Source organism: Medicago sativa, chromosome 7, assembly GCF_051527215.1.
Source record: "Medicago sativa cultivar Bolivia chromosome 7, Bolivia_mono, whole genome shotgun sequence".
Classification (NCBI taxonomy): Eukaryota; Viridiplantae; Streptophyta; class Magnoliopsida; order Fabales; family Fabaceae; genus Medicago; species Medicago sativa.
Window position 1 is genome coordinate 8,368,467 of NC_140755.1, and position 26,217 is coordinate 8,394,683.

Below are 26,217 nucleotides of genomic sequence, written 5' to 3' on the forward strand. Positions count from 1 at the left end.
TAGAATTATGTGATTTTCTCAAGTTATTATCAATGTCGGTGTATATGTTGTATCTGAGGTATGTGTCTATATCCATGCTTCATAAGTTGTAATGAATTTTTAAGGCTATCAAAACACATTTAAGTAGTGAGCACATATTCAGGAAATTTGTCATTTTTGGTCTCTGCTCCTAAATCATTCGTTTAGGTTATAGTGAGATCACACAAGCAAATTATGTTAATGTATTACTTACATAATTGCTTATTGCTGCATTATTTAGAGATTTACTTGGTCATTTTAATGATGATTTTGGTTACTTGAGTTTCTATTGTTGCTGCCAACGTGTATGTGAGTATATATTGTAGCAATTATAAGGTGTCAAATCAAGTGATGTAGAGTCAATAACACATTGTGTATCATTGATCTTTTATATGTTAGGTTTGGGATGACGGAAAAGGGATGCCATGCTTAATTTCTGAGTTAATAACCGAGTGGAACAAAAGTGACTTATATGTATATGCATCATACAAGTAATAAGCATATCCAGGAAATTGGGAGAGTGAAAGAGGAATAACATAAGCTTAACTTTTAAGTTAATGTCAAGGTTTAACAAAATTGGTTTCTCTATGATTAGCATTTTTACTTTGAGAACAAAAAGAGAGGGATTGTCAACCATTCTTGAAGAAAGTAATGGTAGACATTATGCAAAACCAAATTTTATCATATTTTACAAAGTAAAATAATAGGGATTGTTGTGCCAAGTTTTTCCGTGGAAATAATATTCATGGCATGCCATGTACTCCTTTTCATTGATGACCGTGTTCTTTTTAGTTGATTTTTGTTTAAAAGTGACTTGAACAAAGTGTGGCTGGCCATTTATAAATGGATTATTGTTAGTCATTGTGTTTAAATATACGACTATGGAGGAGTTGGCTACAGAAGTTGCAGCCACATTTTAAATTAAGAGACAAAAATGTAGATATTTAGAGTTTTTGTTAGTATGGAAAAAAGGCCAAATTTGGAAATGTTATTCATTTTGGTATACCCTTGGTCTCTCTTTCCTCTTTATGCTATCAATTACTTCATGTACTTTTTTTTGGTTAAGTTCATTGATGTTATTTAAATAGCTCAGTATAGCTTAATAAAATTCCCACGCACGATGCATAGCTTATAATAAAATGTTCAAGTAGTATATACAAAGAAACATATAAAAATATATACACGAGTTAGCGCAATAGAAAAAGCGGACAGACGGGCACGGGAGTGCCCGTCTGGACGCTAGTGTTAAATAATTTCTTTGTATGATATATATTTCCTTTAGTGCGCGTTCACACGGTTAATAATAATAATAATAATAATAATAATAATAATAATAATAATAATAATAATAATAATAATAATAATAATAATAATAATAATAATAATAATAATAATATATAAAGAAAATGTTTTTATTTATTTTTTGGAGGTGAGAGAAAATTTATATTTTTGGTTTAACCAAAGGTATCATCTGCACCTGCACGCTAATGTTAAAACTAATCTCTTCGGTCTCATCAGTTCTAGCTCAACTGACAAAAATGCCGAAATTGTTAGGCCAGATGTCATGACCGAGATTCGAACTCCGGTACCTCCACTTTGTGTGTGTGAGTTTATGATGACTTTGTCATCTCTGTTATCTACCCAAAAAAAAAAAAAACTAATCTCCTCGAGGTGCCGAAATTCGTTTAAGGGTTCGATCTTTTGCAACAAAATGTTCATTTATACGCGTTGACCTTAGATTGTATCCTAGAACAAATGATTAACGGACTCAAATATCTACCACATGTGTTTCACCTCACAATGTTGGTTGAAAGAAGTTCCATTATTTGTTAAGAGTGTGTTTCGAAAATCTTATCAATTTTAATGGACTTTATGATATTGCTTATATTTTCATCGTACCATAATATAAAATTTTAGATCGAGACCGAGTGAATCAAGATAATGGTCAGCACAAAAATTAAAAAATAAAACAAAAGTTAGAATACATGTGATATGATCTACACACGAAGGATACATATGAATTTTTTTCAAGGAAGCGTATGATATGATCTACACAAAGGATGCATTTCATGTAGACTGATGCATTCCTTCAAAAAAAAAATGTAGACTGATGCATAAGCATAATCACAATAATTTGTAGATTGATGCATACTATGTATATTATTGTTTAGTGGTAAATACACACTATGTGAATAATTGAGTCAATTCATTCATTTTGTTTTGTCAAAACCAAGTAGATTAATTTTTTTAAGCAAGAAGGGTTGAATCCCAAAAGAAGAACAGAGGTTTTTTTTTTTCTTGGCCGGGGTTTGAACCCCGATTTTGCATATATTATGCATTGTTCCCACTAACTGAGCTATGCTCACGAGGACAACAAAGGAGTTTAATGATTCGATTTGATTAGGTTTTGCTTAATAAAATATTTAAAATTAGATCTACGCCGATTTGGTTTATAGTGTTTTCCAAAAATAGAACCAAACCAAACTAAATTGATCATATTTGGTTTGGTTCAGTTCTGTACATCAGTACACCTGAAAAGAAATTAAAAAAATTAATAATTAAAAATTAAAAAATTAAAAATTACTAACATCATAATAACTACACAGATTCAGAACTATTACATCAAGCAAAATGACTAATACACTCAAGTCTGCATAATGATTCAAATTTCATTACGTTCCAAAATGACCATTCCCAAATGGCATAATTCAAGTTTGGATACTAACCGAGACAACAACACATTACATACAAAGTAAAATTAAATGAAAAACAGTTAAGACAAATAACATCTTCTAATTATTAGCTTGTGATCCTTGGGTTTATGGAACATGTGAAATAAAACAATGAAAATTGATTTTTAACTTCAAAAATTGCTCTTTAATACCCCAAATTTTAAATTTGGGGGCTTAACTCAATCCCACAAAACCGGCTTGTAAGGTGAGGATTGCCCTATTTACAAACACATGTTCATGTTATCTTTTATCTGATGCTGTACTCTTACACCCTCCTCACGACCATCACTATTGGACATCTTGAAATTAGGATTTAACTCATCCTTACAAAACCGGCTTGTGAGGTGATGATTGTCCCCACTTATATAAACATATTGTCATGCCATATATTATCTGATGTACATCTCTTTAACACACCCCCTCACGACAAAGCACTATTGGACTTAGTTCGTGGACATAAATGATGGGTGACCCGATAGCGGAAACCTGATTGCATTTGGCCCAATAATGGATCTTGAAGAGGCTCTGATACCGTGTTGAAATTATGATCCAACTTATCCTTACAAAACCAGCTTTTAAGGTGAGGAGTGTCTCCTCTTTATAAACTCGCATCAAGAGTCTTATCAAAACATCTTCGAAGACACTCTCTTTGGTCACCACTCTCATATACGAAGGAATTCGATTTGAGAATATGCGTGGATATATATATATATATATATATATATATTTTTAATTCATGATACGACACAATTTAAATATGTACTTAATAAAATTTAATATAAAAACTTATACTAATGTCTAAATTTTTTAACGAAAATACATTAATAATTCAACATTAATTTATAACTTTTATTTACAAAAAGATAGTTGTGATTAAAACTAATTTTTATTTCTGCTAGTAATCTTATAGAGTAAGTTAATTGATCTTTTTTTTTTTTTTTTTTTTATAATAATCTCTATTTATATCATAAATTATTAAACTCCTTTACTTTGTCGCAGGTATTTTTTACCTCATGGTTATCAAACCGAATTTTTAGTCTGACGGAGGGAATAATTTTGTTGATGAGTATAAGAAACATTATAGGAGTTTAGAGTGGGAGGTCCTGACTCCTGAGTTTGATCTCAAAAACTAGCTTAATGTCCTCCAGTTTAATAAAAAAAATCAAACTGAACCCTTAACGCAACAAATTTACAAATATATTTTAATTTTATGGGCATAAGGGACTAAAGCCACAATAATAAATTTACTTGTATATACACAGCAACCCTAATTTGTAGGGTGCTCCAAAAAAACACTAATTTATAGGGTGATATCATATTTTCTTACCATAAATCCATACTATAATTTATAACTGTGTAAAGTGTTATATTTTCAAGCAATGTAATATAATGTAATTGTTTGTAAAGTGTTATATTTTCAAGCAATGTAATGTAATTGTTTATAATTGTTCCTATCATATATATTTAACACAACCCTTCAAAGTGCTAAGAGGAAGTAGAAAGCCAATTCCACTGGCAAGGCAATGAGCATTCCTAACAAGATCCTATTAACAAGAAACAAAAACAGCATCAAATCTTCAGCAATGTAAAATATATGTATTAAAAGTTTATGAAAGATGCTTTGACATTACTACTTACGCAGTGCTTAAGATGGATGGATGGACATTATATTCTTTAGCAAAAACAAAAGGAACAATTCCTTGTGGTAGAGCTGCCTGCCACATGCAAATATCATGTATTAATATTTAGGGCAACAAGTTTAGTCACAGAATCATCATGTTAGAAATTGTTGGATTAAGATCAAATGGTCCATGTTATATATATAAGTATAGTGAATGTACATCTTATTATATATGAGTAGTCAGATAAAAATCAACGATTGAGATTATCAACTGCGTAAATGTGTGTCTGCATGCGATCCATTTCTTTCATTTTTGTTTTAGTTCTCAATTTTTTATGAGAAATAGATTATAGTAATTTGGAGTTCAACTGGAAGGTAAGAAAAGTTTGATCAATAATTTTTTTTAAAGAAAAAAGTTTGATCAATAATTTTTTAGTAAAGGATCAAACTCTTGTGCTTCCAATCAATTCGACTTTAACGGAATCTCACTTAACCCAAGTACTTGAGTCCAACCATTCGTAAAGAGTAAATACACACTTTAGTCCCTGAAATTGTAAAAGTTGATCAATTTAATCCTTTAAATTTGTGAAATAAAAATTTAGTCCCTAAATTGATTGTTATTTTTCAATTTAAAGGACTAAGTTGCTGTTTCTCAAATTTAAAGGTCTAAATTAATCTATCATTACAATTTCAAGGACTAAAATCTTTGTTGACTCCATGTACAATATTTAGTTTCTAACTTTAAATAAATGATCTGAAAAAGTAGTACAAAAAAGAAAATTAAAGAAAAGATGTCACCTGAACTATTGCAACTTTAAACAATGTGTTTCTTAAACCAATGACAATGGATGCCAAAGCCATTAGAGCAGGTCCTACCAACACTTTCAGTCCAACTGCAACCATTGTATTCCTTGGCCCACATGCTATGATGCTTGACTGTGATGCCATAAACAGACCTGATAAATTAACATCCATCAATAAACACACAAAAAGACCTTTTACTGCAACTCTAAAAATTTGAATATTGTTAATGACAATTAATTAATTTAATGTCAATATAAAACTAATTTTACACCCACATTGTATATCTTTTAAATCATTATTTTCATAATTTATAACAAGGAAGAAAAATATGGATAGTTTATATATAAACATACCTAAGCTGAACATTGCCATACCAAGACCTCCATTGGACAATAGTTCTATTGAATGATTGATTACTTCAGGCATATGTATCCCCCACCTGAAAATATGTATACCTAGTTGTTATTTATAGCCTTAATTATGATCTCCTTGTGATAAGGAAATTATATATAAAGAGATTAATTTCTATAAACTGACGTATAAAACATTTTACACATGCATTCAATCAAATCACACGATTGTGTTTGTTACTCTAAAATATCTCTCACAAATATCTAGATGGTGAGATCTAATTGGACGTGTATAGTGTATAAAAAAAGGTTATACCAACGCTATCGTGTGTAAAGGCACACAATAATCACCTGAATTGTATGCTTGACCAAATGATGCCTATTAAAGAAGCAAATGTATTTGGATTTCTGATTAGCTTCTTCCCCACTGTGACAAGAATGGGAAAGATCTTCGTTTTTCTTTTTGTTCCAACCGGTTCTTCATCTTCTTCTCTTTTCGACTGTACTTCACTAGCTGTCTCCGATTCTCCTTCAAGTAAACATCAAGAACTGAATGTAAGAAGCATGGTTCTAAATTGCATTTTCGAAAAAATGCAAGCAAATGCGGTCACAATTGCAGTCACAACACCGTTGCAGCGACCTCTAAAACTTTTATATTGCGAGTGTGCGGTTGCACACCACAATTTAAAACTATGATAAGAAGATATAAATGATACCATTTCCTTTCCACCATCACTATTAAAATCCAAATATTTTACCATATATACTACCACGAAGAATAAATGTGATGTAACATAGATCAAGGTGTTAATTTATAATTTATAACTTGTATGTTGCTAAAAACCTAGGATATAAGTTCTCATAAAAAAATTATTTTAGAGGAATAAATTTAGATACAATGTGTATCTAAATGAAGAAAAAAAGAAGAAAATACCACATGGAAAGAAGAGACAGTTAAAATATAGTAAGTTCTGGCCCTACATTGATTGTTTAGATTACTTTATGTAGATGAAACAACATTAATTTAAGCCTATGTTATAATTTCTTACTTGGTTTAATAAAAATGAACAATGACCATATCCAATCTCAAATGCCATTGATAAAAAAAAAAAAAGAACATGTGAAAATGATACATGTTTTTGAATTAGTATTTGGTAAAAAAATACAAAAAACGCAAACAAAAAACACAGGAGACTTGATTACGAAGTTCAGCCAATTATGCCTACGTATCCGGTTGTAGAGATAAGATGTAATTGATTGTTTGTTTGTTATTTGTACCTGTGTCTTGTGATGGAGGTGCAGATAGCATGTTCTTGGCAGCATCAAACTCATAAAGAAACAAAAGCAAATTGTACCAAATCATACTTTGCAAGAAAACAATCTGAGCTAACAAGACAATAGCTTCATCCTTATACATTGCTTTTAACAACGGAATTCCAAGAATCAAAGTATTAGGAAGTGTTGATAATGAGAAACCAGTTATAATCCATTTCAAACCACCTTTACCACTAATCTTAATAATTGCAGTTAAGAGAACAAATGCAAGAAGTTTCTGAATGAAATCAGCATACATGAGTTTAAGGCTCATTTTGTAGATATTGTTGGAAGAAATGACTTGGAATGATAAAAGAGGGATTGAGAATTTTGCAACAAATTTGTTTATTCCTGAACATTGTTCTTGTGTGAAGATCTTGAACCATTTCACTGAGACATAGGCTAGTATCATTGTTACATATAATGGGACAGTTGTTGTTATTACATGATAAACATTGGCTAAGGAAATCATGTTGTGACTAGATGTTGAAACATTTAGGGTCACCTACTGTTTATGTAGCTGTTTTACTTGCTTTTTAGGGTACTTTTAATTTGTTGAATAATGAATGACTGCGATTAAATAAATTCTTTAATTTGTCGTGTAACAAGTGTGAGGTAGAAGTCTCATTTTAAAAGAAAAAGTGATTGTTAAGCAATATATAAGTGAGATGATCAATAAACCCAATATGCTAAGGTTTTGGGTAAATATATAATGTTCAACTCACTTGTATCTCTGAGACTCCCTTAATGATACAACAATGGTATCACTTAATTACTAATGTCACCACTTTCAAATTGAAGTTCAAAATACTAGACAATAATGTGGTTGATGTTGATTCAATAAAAACGAGTTTGAGGCAACAACATCAACTGGGTCACATTCTTAGTCTGCGAGGACGATTTATACCATAAGCTTCTATTTATAGAGAGTGACACCAATTGTTAGATTTTTAAACGATTTTCAAACATCGGTCTGTCGAAGACCATATGAGACAATTTCACACATAGAGAAACAAAGGTTTGTAAATGCAATATTGGACCACTAATTTAAGCTTTTCCTTTTCCCCTTATATCTTGGATCTTTCAACATGTTTCATTATTCTCTTTTTTTCTTAATCCCTTTATTTAAACTATTAACCGCATGCTTGTTACACATAATTTTTTATTTCACTTTGTAATGAAAAATCTTATGATGTTTTGGTGGATATGTAATGATTCGATAATTATGTGATAATTAAGAAAAGGAGTTTATAAATAAACAATAAATAAATAAATAAAGTGAGTGTATTAAAGTCCACAGTAGCCAGGTACAAAAGATTGATTCCAATTTTCTTTCTTCTTGTCATTCTTTCGGTACGTAGGTTGATCTTTAGCAAAAGCAAACCTAGATTAAGACCAACATGCTGACCCAAACATTATTTTTAAGGAATGCTGACCCAAACATTTAAAATATTATTATAAAGTCATTATATAATTCACTTTTTTTAATGCAGAGATTTTTTTCTTTCAAGTTCCTAGTTTTGGTAGGGTCAGCTTTTGTCTCAACTCTCTCCAAGAACAAATAGTAACAATCTTCAATCAGGTACATGAGGTATATGCAAACTTTAAGACATTATGTCTATCTTTTAAAAACAAAATTGGTCGGTTCAACTAGTTGAACATGAATATGTTTGTTGATTGATTGGTTTGATCTTACTTGCATTGTATTATAGTTTTTTTTAGTACATCACATGATAGTTAGAGAATATAATAATGATTTGATGATTAATGAGTGAAGTGATAAGGAGGTCAATAGTTCTATTCAACGTAAAAATCAACAATACTAACAATTGTTGTTCAATCGATTTTCATCGTTACAACTTTTCTTTCTTTTTAAATTTTATTTATTTTTTATTTGTCAATGGTTCAACCATGGCTTAACCATGGACGAAAAGCCTTACCGGTTGATCTCTAGTTTGATTTTAAAAATATTACATTATATGCTAAAACATACTTTCATTTTTCCTTTATTAGTTTAAGTTTTCATTTCCTTTTTGCTAATGAAAATTAGTAGACTTTTCAATGTTTTGAAGGAAGAATATGTTGATTGTGAGTTAAGCAACAAAGGACTGTAGAAAGAACTGTGTGAAGAAGAATACTTTCCAGTTATGGTCAAAAGTGTGAAAACAAGTGTTCAAGTAGGGAATTTGCTTTCAAAAATGTGATTTTTTTGCCATAAAAGACCAATCATCTCTTTTTCCAGATTGTATTTGTAAACGAATATTAAAACCAAACCATGAGAGATATTATATTCCAATGATAGTAACAAGATTAATAGGATTAAGAGAAATTCTTGTATGGTCACAAAATTTTACACATAATACTTGAATACTCACAAAAATGAAAAAAAAAGGAAGAAAGAAAGAGAAAAGATTTACATGATATGAAATTTATGAATAATTAAATGATATGTATTTTTATATACGCATACGAATTTTGTGTCGAAAATATCTTGTGTCCATTTAAGTATTTTCCCAAGATTAAAGCAAAGTTGCACGTTTGATAACCGATTTCTTTATTATAGTTTATCATCGAACAAATATATTGAGGAAATTTCAGTATTTATACTTAAATTTTTTGTCAAATAAACTATTACAGATTCTCTCATAATAGTTTGCTTATTCGTTGTCTCCTACCTTTTTGTCAAACTAGTTAGATGTCTATAGCCACTTTAATGCAAGTTCATACTCTTGTTTTATCTATAAAAAAGTTAACACACTTCACTTAATGTTTGATGAAATTTATTAGCAAATTACATTTTTAGATGTAGTTAATATTTTTTAGTCTATTTCTTTAAAAATATAATAATTATTTTGTTTATATACTTATTCTCACAAACAATCTCAACACCACATTACATTACAATTTTTGGCACCAAAACATCTCATGGTATTCCACCGTCATGATGGAGGGGCATGTTAACAAAGGTAGCATCTAAAAGTCTTGTTAGCTTAGCACAAGTTGAAGGGACATTGCTAAATATATATAGGGCCTGTATTCGAACCTCATACACCACATTTATTCACCTTAAGAGATGAATTTTTAGCCACTGGATTATTTGATAAAAAAAAGGTAGCACCTGAAAGGAAACTCAAATACGAAACACATGATATAACTATCGGTCAACATTTAAGTGAAATGGCTCATGTATGTAGTGTATTAAAGTTTTGGAAGAAGATATGGAGTCAGTTTTTTTATTTTTTTATGGTTGCTCTTATTTCAATGTAATGATCTCCCGGTCTCTTCTCATGACATGACATGACATGACAATGGTATCAAAGCTTATAATTTGTTTAAATAGAACCGACTCCCTGTATCGAAATTCTTCTTGACAATGATGGTCAGACATCGTCTTCCGTGGATAGAGTGACAACTGATAACGAAGGTTTAAGTGTATGTAAATGAAAAAACTTCCGTTTGAGGAAAAGCATACCCAAATGAATGGATGAACTTACACTTGAGAGAGGAGTTGTTGTTGTTTAGTGTGAGTTAGAAGTTTCAAATTGAACAAAAAAAAGTCGACGTTGAGCATCATATAAATAAAACGATCTCATATACCTAATGTCTATTTATGTTGTTGCACTTCGCCTAATGTGATGATAATATATATTATATACTATACTATACAAAAATTGGAAAAAAAATGAAATCATCATTAATCAAAATGGTAGTAATAACAATTTTTTACTTCCCTAAAAACAATTTTGTAACTATCTTCAATTAGATTTGAACTTTGTCTAATAAAATAACAATACAACTTTAAGTCTTACCGATAAGCCGACACATGATGGACATAATATACTATGGCTTAGTAGATTTGTTTTCAAATGATCCAAACCCCACTGCTTTGAAGTTTATGTAATTTGCTTATTGGTGTATTTGGTTATTATTATTTGTTTACACTCGAGTACTTCTATTCAAGTTTTTTTTTTTTTAATTATTCTCTGTGAATTATTTTGGGTCATGAAACATAAATTGTCATATACCGGTTAGCTTGTAACCGGTAAACAATACCCCTTAAAAAATTGTCATATATAATTCAATACAAACAATATTGACAAGTAAAGACATATAAATTATTTTGAAGCTAATAAAAAACAAACTAACAAAGCATGTTTATCCGTATATAACGGTTAGAATGTGAGACTTTTAACTATGGCCAAATTTGGCAAATTTTAACCAAAGGAAATAGTCATAACAAGTTGTTATTATTATAAAATTATGAGAATTTGTTGGCCAAGTGGACAGATTCATAGCCATTACTATTTCAAGCAAATTTTATTTTCATGAGGACCCTTTCTTAAGCAAATTTCAATGGATCAAGAGTAGCCCAAGAAAATAGAACGGTTATCCACTACATACGGTTCTAAATATAGAACCAAAACTTTCATTTCTACCATTATATAAAGCATGAGAGTTTACCATAACTCACATATCCTAGCAATATGATATCTACACAATAAAATCGTCTTGGTTTAATATTTGGCATTGGTGCTAAGGTCAAGTAATTTTTCTATTGAAATCTCAAGACCTTAGCCATCCTTGTCTTACAAACCAAGAAATAAAAAAATAAAAAAAAAAAGTTGTAGAAGCCTATACAAACCCATCTTTATTAAGATATATTCAGCCATTTGATTAATAATGGCTGCAATTGCAATGAAGATTAGCTTTATTTTGTTGGTTTTGGCCATAACTATTCCATGCCTTGAGGGTCGTATTGGTGAGTTTGATGATTACCTCAAAGCACAAGCTGATTTGGCTCGTCAAATTGCTTTCAAGTCCTATGTACCCAATCCTGAAAACATCACAACCGAGATCAATATTCATGTTCATTTGTAATTTCTATAACTTTTCTCTTTTTTATTTTATTTATTTATTCATCTTTAATATCATATACGGGTTGTGTGCAGTCACAACGATGTTACCACACATTTCGGTTGTCTGATCAAGATTGCACGATCCATGTTTTAAACTCAATATTTTAAATTTAAATTTTGATCGTGCATCGAGATGTGTATGGTTTATTGACTCACACCTATATGGAAACACTAACCCGAATATTCTATTTCCATCCAATTGATCTAACCAAATCTCAACAATTGGATCTAAATTGTAATTTGATCAAGTATTTGAGATTTAGTTGAATTGATTGGATGGTTGCAAAAGATTCGTGTTTCGAAACAAACACATATAAACTTGAAGTTTCTATGATATAAAAAAGGGAAATTTTCCAACCTTGATTAGAATCTTGTTCCATTCTCAAAGAATATGATATAATTTGTCTTTGTAATTAGGGCAATGGAAGCTGCAATGAAAGCAGAAGCAAATGACACAAGGAGGGAACTAATGAGCCAAAAATCACGTGGTGGTAAAGGTCGTAGAGCAAGATGTATGGCCACCAATCCAATTGACAGTTGTTGGAGGTGTAGAAAAGATTGGGCTGAAAACCGTCAATTGTTAGCCAAATGCGCAAAAGGATTCGGTAGAAGGACTACAGGAGGACTTGGTGGAAGGATCTATGTTGTCACGGATCCTTCCGACAACGATATGGTGAACCCAAGACCTGGCACTCTCCGATTTGGTGCCGTTCAAAGGGGACCACTTTGGATTATTTTCCAACGTAGCATGGTCATTACATTGACTCAAGAGTTAATGGTTTCATCCGACAAGACCATCGACGGTCGTGGAGCCAATGTGCAAATTAGGGATGGTGCTGGAATTACCATGCAATTTGTGAACAATGTCATCATTCACGGTCTTCGCATCAAGAACATTAAAGCTAGGAATGGTGGTTTGATTAGAGACTCTTTCGATCATATTGGAGTAAGAACAAGGAGTGATGGTGATGCTATCTCTGTCTTTGGTTCATCAAATATCTGGATTGATCATATTTCCTTATCTGATTGTGAGGATGGTCTTGTTGATGTCATTCAAGGCTCTACTGCAGTCACCATCTCAAATTGCCACATGACCAAACATAATGATGTAAGTATAATTCATTTTTTTTTACTTCTCGTTTTCCTTAAACAATACCCTAAGGGCACCTGTCAGAATTTTCGTTTAGAATATTATACTACGTACACTACATTCTAATTCGGTAAATTTATATTGTATCTATATATATTTCAGGTGATGTTGTTTGGAGCTAGTGATACATATCAAGATGACAAGATTATGCAAATCACAGTTGCATTCAACCATTTCGGACAAGGATTGATTCAAAGAATGCCAAGGTGCAGATGGGGATTTTTCCATGTTTTGAACAATGATTACACACATTGGATCATGTATGCAATTGGTGGAAGCTCAGCCCCAACAATTCTTAGTCAAGGAAACCGTTTCATTGCTCCACACAACAATGCTGCAAAAACTGTTACACATAGAGATTATGCACCAGAATCTGTTTGGTCAAAATGGCAATGGAGATCAGAAGGTGATCATTTCATGAATGGTGCAACATTTATTCAATCTGGCCCTCCTATTAAGAATCTTCCATTCAAGAAAGGGTTCCTAATGAAACCAAGGCATGGATCTCAGGCTAATAGGCTTACACGCTTTTCTGGGGCACTCAATTGTGTTGTGGGTAGGCCATGCTAGAAAAATAAATAAATACCTAAAGTATATTCATTAATGTACTTTATATATGAAGAATATAAACAAGGACAAAATGATTGGGAATGTTAATCCCTTTTCTACTTTGATCTTTGGGGATACCTTCAACCAATGTTTTTTTTTTTTGAGCAAACCTTCAATTAATGTTATTATTGGATTGTAATGATCCAAATTTGATCAATTGATAAATATTATTTTTGTTTGTTTTTCTTTATATGGTTATTTATTTATTTATTTATTTTATGTAACTTTTGTTGGATAGGATTATTAATTCACTTGAAATAGTTTTCCTTCCTCAAATCCCTCTCTCATTCTCATCGATTTTCTTATAATCAAAACAACTTTATTAAATAGAGAATTAAATTAAAGCATCTCCAACTATAAAATTGTGTTTCTTTAAAAAAAAAACTATAAAATTGATTTTGAGTTCTTAAATGTGTTTAAGTGGACCAATCAGGGTCATGTTACATTTAACAAGTAACTCCAATGGTTTTTTTTTTTTTTGGTAAAAAGTTACTCCAATGGTAACTTCAAATAAGAATTCATAATGAACTCACTTTTTTGATTTTTTTTTCCACACTTAATTGATCAAAAGCAATAGCCTCCTCTCCTTCCTACGAATAAACCAATCACATGTTACTATTTTAATACGTATAGTCACCTCCAAAAATACATTTTTTTCCTCATTTAAAAAGGATACAATATTAACTAGTGAATAAACTAGATTTATCAAGTTGATTAGGTAATTAGAAGTTAGTTAGACCAACTCATTTTTATAAATAACTCACTCCATTGTACCATTTTCATTATTCTTTTATCAATCAATTTACTCCACTATGAATCTCTATGTGTATCTCCCACGTATATATACTCAGAGAAATTTATACGAGCATTGTCTTGCTAAATAAAAATTTCTTCATGTTAATAGGCAGAGAGTTACTACTCCTAAATTTATATGCTTATGCTTTTGTTGAACCTTAGCAATCATCAATTTCCGCAACCGCCATTTTCGGAGTATCAACAATGTGGGCCACATCGAACTTCGTGAGTCTCTCTTATTCTTCTTCCTTTTTCTCTCGCATGATATTATGGTCCTGCATATGATGTGTTGGATAATCTGTCTCAATGAAATTTTACCCTGTTTTGCAATGGTGTGCTTATTTAGGTAAGAGATGAATAAACTATTACTTCCGTGCTACTGCCTACGTGAGTTTCTCGCTAGAAATTCGATTCAATTTGTGTTTAGTGATCTTAATATTGTATTAGAGTCATTAATGAGAATGTGGGATTGAATTTTATTGATTTTGTGTTATTGAAATCAAATTCTAATAATGTTCTCTTTGTATGAGTTCAATTTGCTTATCCTTTTGGTGCAGTTCATGGTTTGAATAATGGTAATTCTCATTCTAATTTATGATATACATACATCTTGAATTTAAATGTGATAGTGTTTTGTGCCTTTGGTAGCTGATGGTCTTATTTATTTTGACATTGTTGTGAAAGTGACTTAAAATTGGAGTTTGGAGGCCAAAATTGATGTTTACTGAAAGTACAAATCGGGGCCCGAATGGCAAAAATCGGGGCCCGATTTTGGCTGTCTTTGGGAGCAGTTTGGTACTGGAAAAATCGGCGCCCGAATGGTAAAAATCGGGGCCCGATTTTGCGTGCTGTTATTTTTCAGAAACGTATTTTTGGGCCAGATTTGGTACAATTTTATGGGAGTTTCTTTTACTATAAATATAGGCATTGTATCAGTGTAAACCTGGAGATAGAGGGGGCTGAAACAAGGGTTTAGAAAGGCAACAACAAAACTAGGGTTTGTTTAGAGTTTGTCTCTTTGGAACAAAACTAGGGTTTGTGGGTTGATTCACCTTGGGAAACACTATTAGGATTGAGTCTCTTGGTTACGGGAAGAGGCTGGGATTTGGGTAGAATTAGGCGGGAGACTTATTCTTGTAATCCATCTCTTTTGTAACGTTACTCATCATATAGTGGAACGGAGGGCTGCTCTCTCCCCCAGACTAGGTCAATTTGGACCGAACTGGGTCAACAAATTCTTTGTGTTCTCTCTTCCTTTTCTCTCGCTGTTGTTTTCTACTTTTGGCTTGTGATTATAAGCTTTCCATACACTTTGATTTTGGTTGCTTAATTATCCCTTGCTCCACACATCAAGTTGTTATTGGTGTGAGTTTTTCATCGAATTCGCAACAATTGGCGCCCACCGTGGGGCAAAGGGTCAAAGGATAATCAAGTACCATGGGTTCGAAGTGGGATATTGAGAAGTTTACCGGCGATAACGATTTTGGGTTATGGAAGGTAAAGATGGAAGCGGTATTAATACAGCAAAAGTGTGAGAAAGCTTTGAAGGGTGAAGGTTCGTTACCGGTCACCATGTCACGAGCGGAGAAGACCGAGATGGTGGACAAGGCCAGGAGTGCCATTGTCTTGTGCCTCGGAGATAAAGTTTTGAGAGAAGTAGCAAAGGAACCAACCGCGGCATCGATGTGGGCAAAGTTGGAATCTTTGTATATGACAAAGTCTTTGGCTCATCGGCAATTCCTAAAGCAACAACTCTACTCATTCAAGATGGTGGAGTCAAAGGCCATCATGGAGCAACTTACGGAGTTTAACAAAATCCTTGATGACTTGGAGAATATTGAGGTGCAACTTGAGGACGAAGATAAAGCTATACTCTTGTTGTGTGCTCTACCGAAATCTTATGAATCGTTCAAAGATACCATGCTCTATGGCAAAGAAGGCACTGTTACCTTGGAAGAAGTTCAAGCGGCTTTGAGAACCAAGGAGTTGACCAAGTCCAAGGACTTGAGAGTTCATGAAAACGGTGAAGGCCTAAGTGTCTCAAGAGGGAGTGGTGGAGGTAGAGGTAACCGGAGAAAGAGTGGTAAGAAGTCAAAGTCTGAATGCTTTAACTGTCACAAGATGGGTCACTTCATGAAGGATTGTCCGAAGATTAATGGTAACTCCGCACAAATTGTCACTGAGGGTTATGAGGATGCAGGTGCTCTGATGGTGTGGTGTTGTTTGGAGGATGAAGGTGATGTTGGTCACCTTGAGAATGATGCCTAGTGGAGCGGTGATCGTCTGGAGAGACGTTAAACACTCAACATCAGCCTGGAGAGGCGGTGGTAAGAATACTCATGATCAGTCTGGAGAGGCGGAGGCAACAATACTCATGATCTACCTGTTAAGGTGGAGTTTCAAGGTTGAAGACATAGTGGGATGTACGCATTTGCTAGTTGAGGTAGAGTACGCTCAGCATGAGGTGGAGTTGAACACACCGGTAATGGTACGACTATGGAGGACCTTGGGTGCTATAGGGATAGCACAGCTTGCGGGATTACTCTAAAAGAAGGCCAAGGGTGATTGGATGCAAGGAGACCTTCAAGGAAACAGGAGATGTCCTGTGTTGAAGATGTCATGGTGAATGCTTGTGGGACTACCTAAAATACCTAGCGTAGTTAGACTACAAGGACCTTCGAGAAGGCGGAAGACATTCCGAGGGCTGAAGGGATGGGAGGTGTATACTTGTGGATTACTCTAAAAGCCAAAGGGTGATTGGGAACAAGTAGATCTTCAAGGAAGCGGGAGATGTCTCGTGTTGAAGAGGTTATGGTAAAGGCTTGTGGAACTACCTAAAATTCCTGGCGTAGTTGGACTGCAAGTATCTTCGAGAAGGCGGAAGACATTCCGATGGCTGAAGAGGTTAGGGTGTAAACTTGTGGAGCTACTTGGTGTAGTGGGAAGCAAGGGAAAGAGCAGCAAGGTGTTGATGTTAAATGGGCATCATCACTAATTTGGAGTCAAGGTGGAGATTGTTGTGAAAGTGACTCAAAATTGGAGTTTGGAGGCCAAAATTGATGTTTGCTGAAAGTACAAATCGGGGCCCGATTTTGGCTGTCTTTGGGAGCAGTTTGGTACTGGAAAAATAGGAGCCCGAATGGTAAAAATCGGGGCCCGATTTTGCGTGCTGTTATTTTTCAGAAACGTATTTTTGGGCCAGATTTGGTACAATTTTATGGGAGTTTCTTTTACTATAAATATAGGCATTGTATCAGTGTAAACCTGGAGATAGAGGGGGCTGAAACAAGGGTTTAGAAAGGCAACAACAAAACTAGGGTTTGTTTAAAGTTTGTCTCTTTGGAACAAAACTAGGGTTTGTGGGTTGATTCACCTTGGGAACACTATTAGGATTGAGTCTCTTGGTTACGGGAAGAGGCTGGGATTTGGGTAGAATTAGGCGGGAGACTTATTCTTGTAATCCATCTCTTTTGTAACGTTACTCATCATATAGTGGAACGGAGGGCTGCTCTCTCCCCCAGACTAGGTCAATTTGGACCGAACTGGGTCAACAAATTCTTTGTGTTCTCTCTTCCTTTTCTCTCGCTGTTGTTTTCTACTTTTGGCTTGTGATTATAAGCTTTCCATACACTTTGATTTTGGTTGCTTAATTATCCCTTGCTCCACACATCAAGTTGTTATTGGTGTGAGTTTTTCATCGAATTCGCAACAATTATGAGTTAATAAGTTCCATTCTCATTGTACACATGAATGTTCTTAATATTTTTGGTAAAATGTTTTTTACCATAATGTCTGTGATTTATGTTTTGGAGGTGTTGAAGTAGGACCAGAGTTGGTGTGAAAGTGAGGACAGAGGATGTTGGTTAGCTAGGAACCAGATGATATTGGATTGTTATTGTTTGAGAGATCTTCCATCATTTGTCTTCAGGTTTAAAATTTTTGTGTGTCGTGTTTTAATGAAATATATATTGAAGTTAGGCTATTCAGCGTATGTTTGGATTAACGGTGAGGATGGAAAATCGTGGTTGCACCATGATTTTGTTGAAGCTTCAAAATGTAGCTTTTGCTAAAGTTACAGTGTCTCGCTGTGATTGTCAATTCCATCATTAATCCAATCATGTACTTAATAAGCTAATACTATAGTGAAAGGTTTTAAAAAAGAATTTTGTGCAGTGATGCTTTGTAGTGCGGAAATTGAGTTAAATTAATGGGGTTGACGTGGCTTCAACCACAGTTACACAAACATCAAAAACCTTGAAATGTTTATTATCAAAAGTTTGGGTTTTCTTGATATGTTTGAATTGTGCGGGAGTTTTGGGTTGGAAATGAAGAATTTGTTAATATTTATGAGAAGAGATTTGGTTGTGTTGGTTATATTCATTTTATGCTTGGAAGGACTAAGAACTGTAGTGATGGTATGTTACAGACGTACTCCCTCATTTGAAAAAAATAAACTTTTCAATTCTCAGTTTTGTCCATGTTTTTGTAATTGAGTCCCATCCACAAAGTTTATGTTAATAGAATTAAGTTAAGAATATCTAGATGAGTGAATATTTCTTGTGCTTTGATGGTTCAATTAAGTTGCTTATGAGATAATTAAGATTTGGAGAGAGTTAGGGATGATAGAAGACTTCTCTCTAATCTCTATGACCTGTTTGGAATGACTTATTTGAACTAGTCTACTAGCAAAAACAATTGTGATACTCTTTGGGAGAGTTTAGATAATCAACTCATGTCATGTTCAAAAGTTGTTTTCAGCTTACTTACATAAGCTCTTTAGATAGCTTATGTAAACATCTTATAGCTTATCTGAAATCAGTTTGACTTTAATTTATCTTTTGTAAAGAATCAGCTTATACATAAGTAGTTATCTGAAAAACACTTAATTAAGCGGTTTATCCAAACAAGGTGCTTAATGGGGCAATGGTTAATAAGCACAAGTTCGAGACGCAATAAGATCTACACTTGTATCCACTATTTAGTAAACATTTATGCAACAAAATTAGTTACATTTGAACCTAAAATTGTTTGCTAGAGATTAGCTGCAAAGTAGTTGCAAAACAGGTAACAATGTTTAAGTGTTACGAGTAATACTCTGAAGTGTTACTGAAATCATTTAGTAACATGGGCTTTACCGAACAGTTATCAAATGTAACTAAATCTAAATAGTAACATTTTTTTTAATTACTTACATTTTTTAAATGTTACAAAATCTCATATATGTAGTGGTGTGTGTTTGAACCAACATTCCTACCTTCCAAGACATACTGTAGAATATTCCATCAAATCTCCCCATAGAGTTTTCAGAATAGTTTCACTTTTTAATATGGCAGCATTGACAGGAAAAGAAAAATTCTTTGGGGGAACAGAGGGGGAACTCTTGTCCAAGCAAGTGAGCAAGTAATTGGAGCTGACATGTGAGAAAGCATAGACTGAAGCACATTCTACAAACCAAATATATGATCTAGAGGTACCTTCGGCTACAAGCTGGTATTGGATGCTCCATTAAAGGTACCTTCTGGACAAAGTCCACAAATAAAATAGTAAATTTTGTAGTTGAATCTGAATTAGGAGTATATGAGACCCTCATCTTAGATGAAGATCTATAACTTATTTATCATAATATATATATATATATATATATATATATATATATATATATATATATATATATATATATATATATATATATATATATATATGAACTAAGTTGAATTTTTATAATTTTTTGAATAAACATTCAATTCAGTCCCTAAACAATCATTATCTCACTAATTTGGAGCTTGAAGTTTTAAAATCAACTAAAAGGTCCTTAATAGTTAACTGATCTAAGGACTAAATTGATGGACGAGAGAATATTTTAGAGACTAAATTAATGTATTTCTTATAATTTAAGGACGTTTTAGTTGATTTTAATAGTTCAGGGACCAAATTGATTGTGAAGTGATAGTTTAGGGACTAAGTTGACTGTTTATTCAAACATTTGCAGTCTAAGTTTTAAGGTCTAAACTCTAAGGGTGCGTTTGACTTGCTAAACAATATGTATTGGACAAAACAACACAAGACAGAACAACACAACACAAGGCAGAACAACACATGATAAACTTGCATGGTATTAAATAATTTTTGGTCTTATACAATTTTTTATGGACAAAAACTATTTTTGTATTTTCGATAACTTGTACGTGGGACAAAAAGTTTTGTTGTGGTTTAGTGAGGGACAAAAATTTATATTTTTGTCATGTTCCTTGCCTCTAGTTTGTCCTATCTCAGAAACAATTTTACAAATCGAACATCGTACAGCTGAAGATGTCCTTTACTATTTTTTAGCAAATCAAGCGCATCCTAAATTTGTATTGTTTGGCCCTTTAGTCAAGCCGTGTAACCACTAGATACCCTAGCAAAAACAACTATTTCCATTTTTAGATTAAAAAATTCTATCAGGGAGGAAAAGTTGAAAGCAAATTTGCTTTTGCTTAAACTAGGAGTCTCAAGTCCAAATGCAAATGACAACGATGTAAAGTCAGTGCATATTATTATATATGAAAGTTTTCCATTATTTTAATAAAAAAAGGTTTCCAATTATTATTTAATTCGATAAAGTTAATTTACATTGAGTTGTTAAGTTTATTACGTAATGTAGTATAAGATAATAATATAAAATATTTCACATTATAGTATATTCTTAATTATTATATAAAATACATGATATATAGACTTATGGATGAATAATTTATGCACATTTTTATCATAGGAAGTACCGTAAATTATAGATAGCGTGGGGTAACCAAACTCCAATAGATGAATCCAAAAAACTAGATTTAAAAAAACTTTCATTTTTTGCACTCATGTTGTCTTTTATTGCCTGTTATTAAATTAGAAAACAGTCCAACGTCGCTATTTATATGGTCACAATAGAACATAAAGCATTCTGGATCTTTTCTGTCAACTACCATTAAAAAAAAATTATACACATTAATAGTGTAAATTATTTTAATAAAGATATATCTAATTAAATCATAATATAATATAGGGTTAAATATGTTTTTGGTCCTTATAAATATGTCAACTTTTTGTTTTGGTCCTTCTAAATTTTTTCTTTAACTTTTAGTCCTCCGAAAAATTTTCATCTTCACTTTTGGTCTCTCCGTCTCAATTTGTAAACAAAAATGGGTCAATATAAATTTTGAACCAAATACATTAAAGTTTTCTTACATTTCGAGACAGAGCGAATATATATATAGGGGAGGGAGGAAATATCTACCTCTTATTAGCATTTTTCTATTACTAGCAAATGAGTTAAATTTTTCTATTAATGTTTGACTTAAATTTTGGGACATCATTATCACTTTGAGAAAGTAGTTCTTATTTAAGGCAAGGGTGAATATAATTCTCACTAAGCAAATAAAATGCTTTTGGACTTTGAGTTGGCAACACAAAATTCCCCATGAAATTATCGTCACCCTTGTTTGTAACTTCAATCATTTGGCTGTGTTGGTAACAATAAATACAAAACAACATAATAAGGCCAAGAAAACCATGCATCATACAACTATTATATAACACATACCTTGCACACATTGTATCAAGTTCAGTACTAAGTAGAGAAGAATTAGGAACAAACTCTTTCTTACCTAACATTAACAACATCAAATAAACACAAGAAATTTATGGCAATGTTGATAGAAAATGAAGTCATGTGTTTAGGAAAGAGTCAAAGGTCCATGGAAGGAAAAGAGGTAAAAGGAGCACGTTGTGTTAAGAGACAAAGAAGAGAACATGTTACTGCACCAAAAATAGGTGATGATGGTAACAAGATGGCACAGAAACAAGTCGGAGAAAATTCTACAACTAACACTTCAAAGAGAAGCTCAAGATTTCGCGGTGTTAGCAGGTTAAAAAACTTGAATATACATCAAAATCTGAACCGTTCAGATATGAATTACTTGTGCTTATTTTTCTAATCACAGTTGAGCTGTAAACAGGCATAGATGGACTGGTCGATTTGAAGCTCACTTGTGGGACAAGCTTTCTTGGAACGCAACACAAAAGAAGAAAGGGAAGCAAGGTAAAATTTCTTCTTTATGTTTTCGCATTAAAATTGTTGCTCTTTCATTTGTTTACAAGACTAACATTCTTTTACTTCGTGTTTATGATGTTTTCCATTTGGAATTTTGGCTGGAATTTGATATTGGAACAAAAAGTTTACCTTGGTGAGTATCTTACATATTAAAGCTAAGAATTTGATATATTCATTCTCTTAGCTAAGTATAAGATGAGAATTATGTTTCAAATATTGTAGGGGCTTATGATGAAGAAGAATCTGCTGCAAGAGCATATGATTTAGCTGCACTTAAGTATTGGGGAACATCAACTTTCACTAATTTTCTGGTATGATGATAGTAAGTTAGTACCTAGCTATGAAATAATGGATTCGGATTGACTGCAGTCAACAATCTCAAGCGTTCACGTAGTCAGTCTATTTGTGGTTGTTTGATCAATCCAAATCGGATGGTTCAGCTTTCGATGCATATTCAAGTTTTTTAAAATTTAAAGTATCAAACTTATAATCTAGATTGTCTGATCTCGAGCCAACGACCATCAATGTATATATTGACTACGTGAATGCGTGAATTGTGACCGTTGGCAATCCAAATCCATGAAAGACTAATAATTTGAGTGGTCTAGATGTAGATGACTGAATCATTTGATACTCCTTTAAATTTCAACAGATATCAGATTATGAGAAAGAGATAGAGATAATGAATACTATGACCAAAGAGGAGTACTTGGCCACATTAAGAAGGTAAGTAAATACTAAATAATAATAGAAGAGAAGAATTTCTTAATATATGTTTGTGTGCATGTTGCCATAGTATAAAATTGATACTCCCTATCATGAGTAAATGACATTTTTATAAAATTGATTTTACAGAATGAGCAGTGGATTTTCAAGAGGTGTCTCAAAGTACAGAGGTGTTGCAAGGTAATAAATTCTCCTAATATACTCTTAATAATTGGCTTATGAATTGTTTGTGATCAACATAAATCACTAATACTTGATGAATAAATATTTTGCAGGCACCATCATAATGGTAGATGGGAAGCAAGGATAGGGAGAGTTTTTGGAAACAAATATCTCTATCTTGGAACCTATAGTAAGTTATATTTTCACATGCCATCATGTATGACTAAAAAAATCAAAATAAATTGTGGCGTCAAAAAATGTGCACTCACATGATAACACACTGCATACTCAAAATAAAGATATAGTTATCTTTCTTTCATTAAAATTTCAATAACATATCTTATTATCTACCATTATAGGTACACAAGAAGAAGCTGCACGTGCTTATGACATAGCTGCAATTGAATATAGAGGAATTCATGCTGTGACCAATTTTGAATTGAGTAGCTACATAAAATGGTTAAAGCCAGAAAGTACCATAGAAGAAAAACATGAATCACAAACAATACAAAAAGAGTTTCAGAATGTGAGACCCCCGAATAACTCTACTCTATTACAAGAGTCAAAGTTATTAGCCCTTCAAAAGAGCTTTTTCATTCCAAATGACCTGAATTTCACTGAAAATCAAGAATCATCACTTGAAAACAAAAACAATCATTTCTTGAGCAAAAAGTCAACTTCTCCAACTGCCCTTAGCCTTCTACTTCGCTCTTCGTTGTTTAGAGAATTACTTGAAAAGAATTCAAATCTATCTGAGGATGACGTTACAAAAGAGCAACAACAAATAGCTAGTGATGATGAACTTGGAGGAATCTTCTATGATGGTATCGACAATATTTTTGACTTTGATCCCAACAGATGCAACATAGAATTTCAAGAAAGAGACTTGCATTCAATATTTTGTACATAAATTTTGGACAATAAAATAATGACTTTCGTTAAAAGGACATATAATTGATGCTAGGATATGTAAATGCAAATTATGATACGTTGAAAGCATACGTGTAATTTAAATCCCATAATGATATATACATGTTTCAATTGCAACTCATTGTTCATGTTCTATAAAGTAGTGACACAAGCGCAGACACCAAAGACACGAACAAATAGATTATTTAATGTAATCATATATTATTATTATTTTCATTCTTTCTTCTATTGCATTGTAATATGTGTATGCCTAATGCTCGAATGCCGCATATTAACTCTCCCAACTATGATTCAAGTTTAAGGTCCAATTCCTTTATTTGATGATACCCTGCGGTTTTATTTTTTTCCAGAAGACATATCAAATGACAATAAACATTGAAAAATTCACACGCTAGTGAAGGAGTCGGGGCATGAATCTCTGTCACAATGTTAATTTGGCCTAACAATTTCGGCATATTTGTCCGTAAAACTAAGCCTTATGGACTAATACACTACACTTTTAATTCTAGAGGTGTTGCAAGGATACCTTAATACTACTTCTACATGTGCAACAGTAATTGAGAGAGTTTTTGGAACTAAAAAAATAGAGTCAAATATATGCTGCAAGGATTGGATGACATTTTTTTTTCTGAAAAAGGTAATGGTAATAACCAGTCTAATACCAAAAAAAAAAAATTTAAAGATTAATCACAAATACTACCATAAGAGTTTCAAACAGTGGCATCTCCAAATAACCTACTCTAATACAGGAATCAAAGTTATCAGCCCTTTAAAAGAGATTTTTCATTCCAAATTATAGCCTTAATTCCACTAAAAAGTAAGAATCATCATTTGAAAATAAAAACTATCATTTCTTGAGCAACAAGTCAACTAGAGTAATGGCATAAGACAGAGCATATTAATGTTCACAGATGCTAATCTAGCTCACAGAAGCACCTGGGACTTGGGCGCAATCTACCATGACAGAAACAGAGAGGTGTTGGCATCTGCTACCTTGAGAATTCGAGGGTTTGAAGATCCAGCCATGGCAGAAGCTATGGCGCTCTATAAATGTGCGTAAATGGGTGATAGATTGTTGTTTTCTCTGAGATGAATTTGAAAGCGATGATGAAATGCTCATCAGAATGTTGAATTGCAAGGATTTGGGAACTAGAGCTTAACTTGGGAATATAGTCAAAGGCATCTACGATATAACTAGAAGTTATTCCATGCCCTGGCCAGTTGGATGGAAGTTATTCCACCTAGCATTGAAGAGAAAGTAATAGTTTTTGGACGAAAATGATGAAGAGATCTATTGTCACATTATGTCTAATACTAACTTTTTGTCCAATGGTATGTTAATCTGAAGAAAAAAGTAATACATGACAAAATTATGTGATGGTAGTGATTTCATAGTTTATGACTGTTATTAGAGAAACCAAGTGGTTGAGTTCAAGTGGTAAAAAAACGAACACAAATTCATCAGGAGACAAGGTTCATATTTCATCATTGATGTATCACTCTTACCAGATGCGAGATCTTGGTATCCATTTCCGTTTGAACCAAATTTTTTATGCTCTTGATGCTGTCAAGGAGGTGTTGATTATCCAATCTAAACTTGATCATTCAGTATGCCTCTTGTGCTTTGTCTGTATATTTGTTATTTAGAATTATAGGTTGATTGAAAAATAGTTTAAGCTAATACATTTATGAATGAGGATTAATGTTATTTGGTTATACAATGTTATTCATTTCTTTTCTACATGTTTGCAATTCAGTTTATTGGATCGGAGTTAATTGATCAGAAAGTCGTTGCGGTCCCAAACTTGGGAATTTCTAGTTTATGGACACCAGAAAATCACTATTACTGGTCGAAGTCTAGATATGGAAATCATATCTCAGCAATTGTTGAGGAAGTTCAATGCCTGAAACTTCTATTGGATAGTATGTCACTCTAAAAGCATGTTACCAACATTTGGATCATGTGATTTAGATTAAAATGATGGTTCCTTATTGTCTCTCTTTTTACCT

General features: G+C 32.7%; 3 protein-coding genes across 3 annotated transcripts; 2 read left to right on the plus strand and 1 right to left on the minus strand.

Moving 5' to 3' along the window:
* Positions 1-4,132: 4,132 nt before the first annotated feature.
* LOC146903975 (auxin efflux carrier component 8-like) lies at positions 4,133-7,345 on the minus strand. Its single transcript, XM_085725722.1, has 6 exons — positions 6,804-7,345; positions 5,877-6,054; positions 5,529-5,614; positions 5,170-5,327; positions 4,389-4,465; positions 4,133-4,294 (listed from the first exon to the last, which is right to left on the minus strand). Exons 1-6 carry the CDS (start codon positions 7,309-7,311, stop codon positions 4,228-4,230), a joined length of 1,074 nt encoding a protein of 357 aa, XP_085581848.1. The 5' UTR covers positions 7,312-7,345; the 3' UTR covers positions 4,133-4,227.
* A 3,909-nt stretch (positions 7,346-11,254) lies between these two features.
* LOC146903976 (pectate lyase-like) lies at positions 11,255-13,671 on the plus strand. Its single transcript, XM_085725723.1, has 3 exons — positions 11,255-11,713; positions 12,173-12,863; positions 13,008-13,671. Exons 1-3 carry the CDS (start codon positions 11,520-11,522, stop codon positions 13,473-13,475), a joined length of 1,353 nt encoding a protein of 450 aa, XP_085581849.1. The 5' UTR covers positions 11,255-11,519; the 3' UTR covers positions 13,476-13,671.
* An 8,203-nt stretch (positions 13,672-21,874) lies between these two features.
* Positions 21,875-24,446, plus strand: LOC146903977 (AP2-like ethylene-responsive transcription factor PLT1). Its single transcript, XM_085724043.1, has 8 exons — positions 21,875-22,203; positions 22,295-22,377; positions 22,514-22,522; positions 22,612-22,700; positions 23,042-23,115; positions 23,245-23,295; positions 23,391-23,467; positions 23,637-24,446. Exons 1-8 carry the CDS (start codon positions 21,980-21,982, stop codon positions 24,185-24,187), a joined length of 1,158 nt encoding a protein of 385 aa, XP_085580169.1. The 5' UTR covers positions 21,875-21,979; the 3' UTR covers positions 24,188-24,446.
* The last annotated feature ends 1,771 nt before the right edge of the window (positions 24,447-26,217 follow it).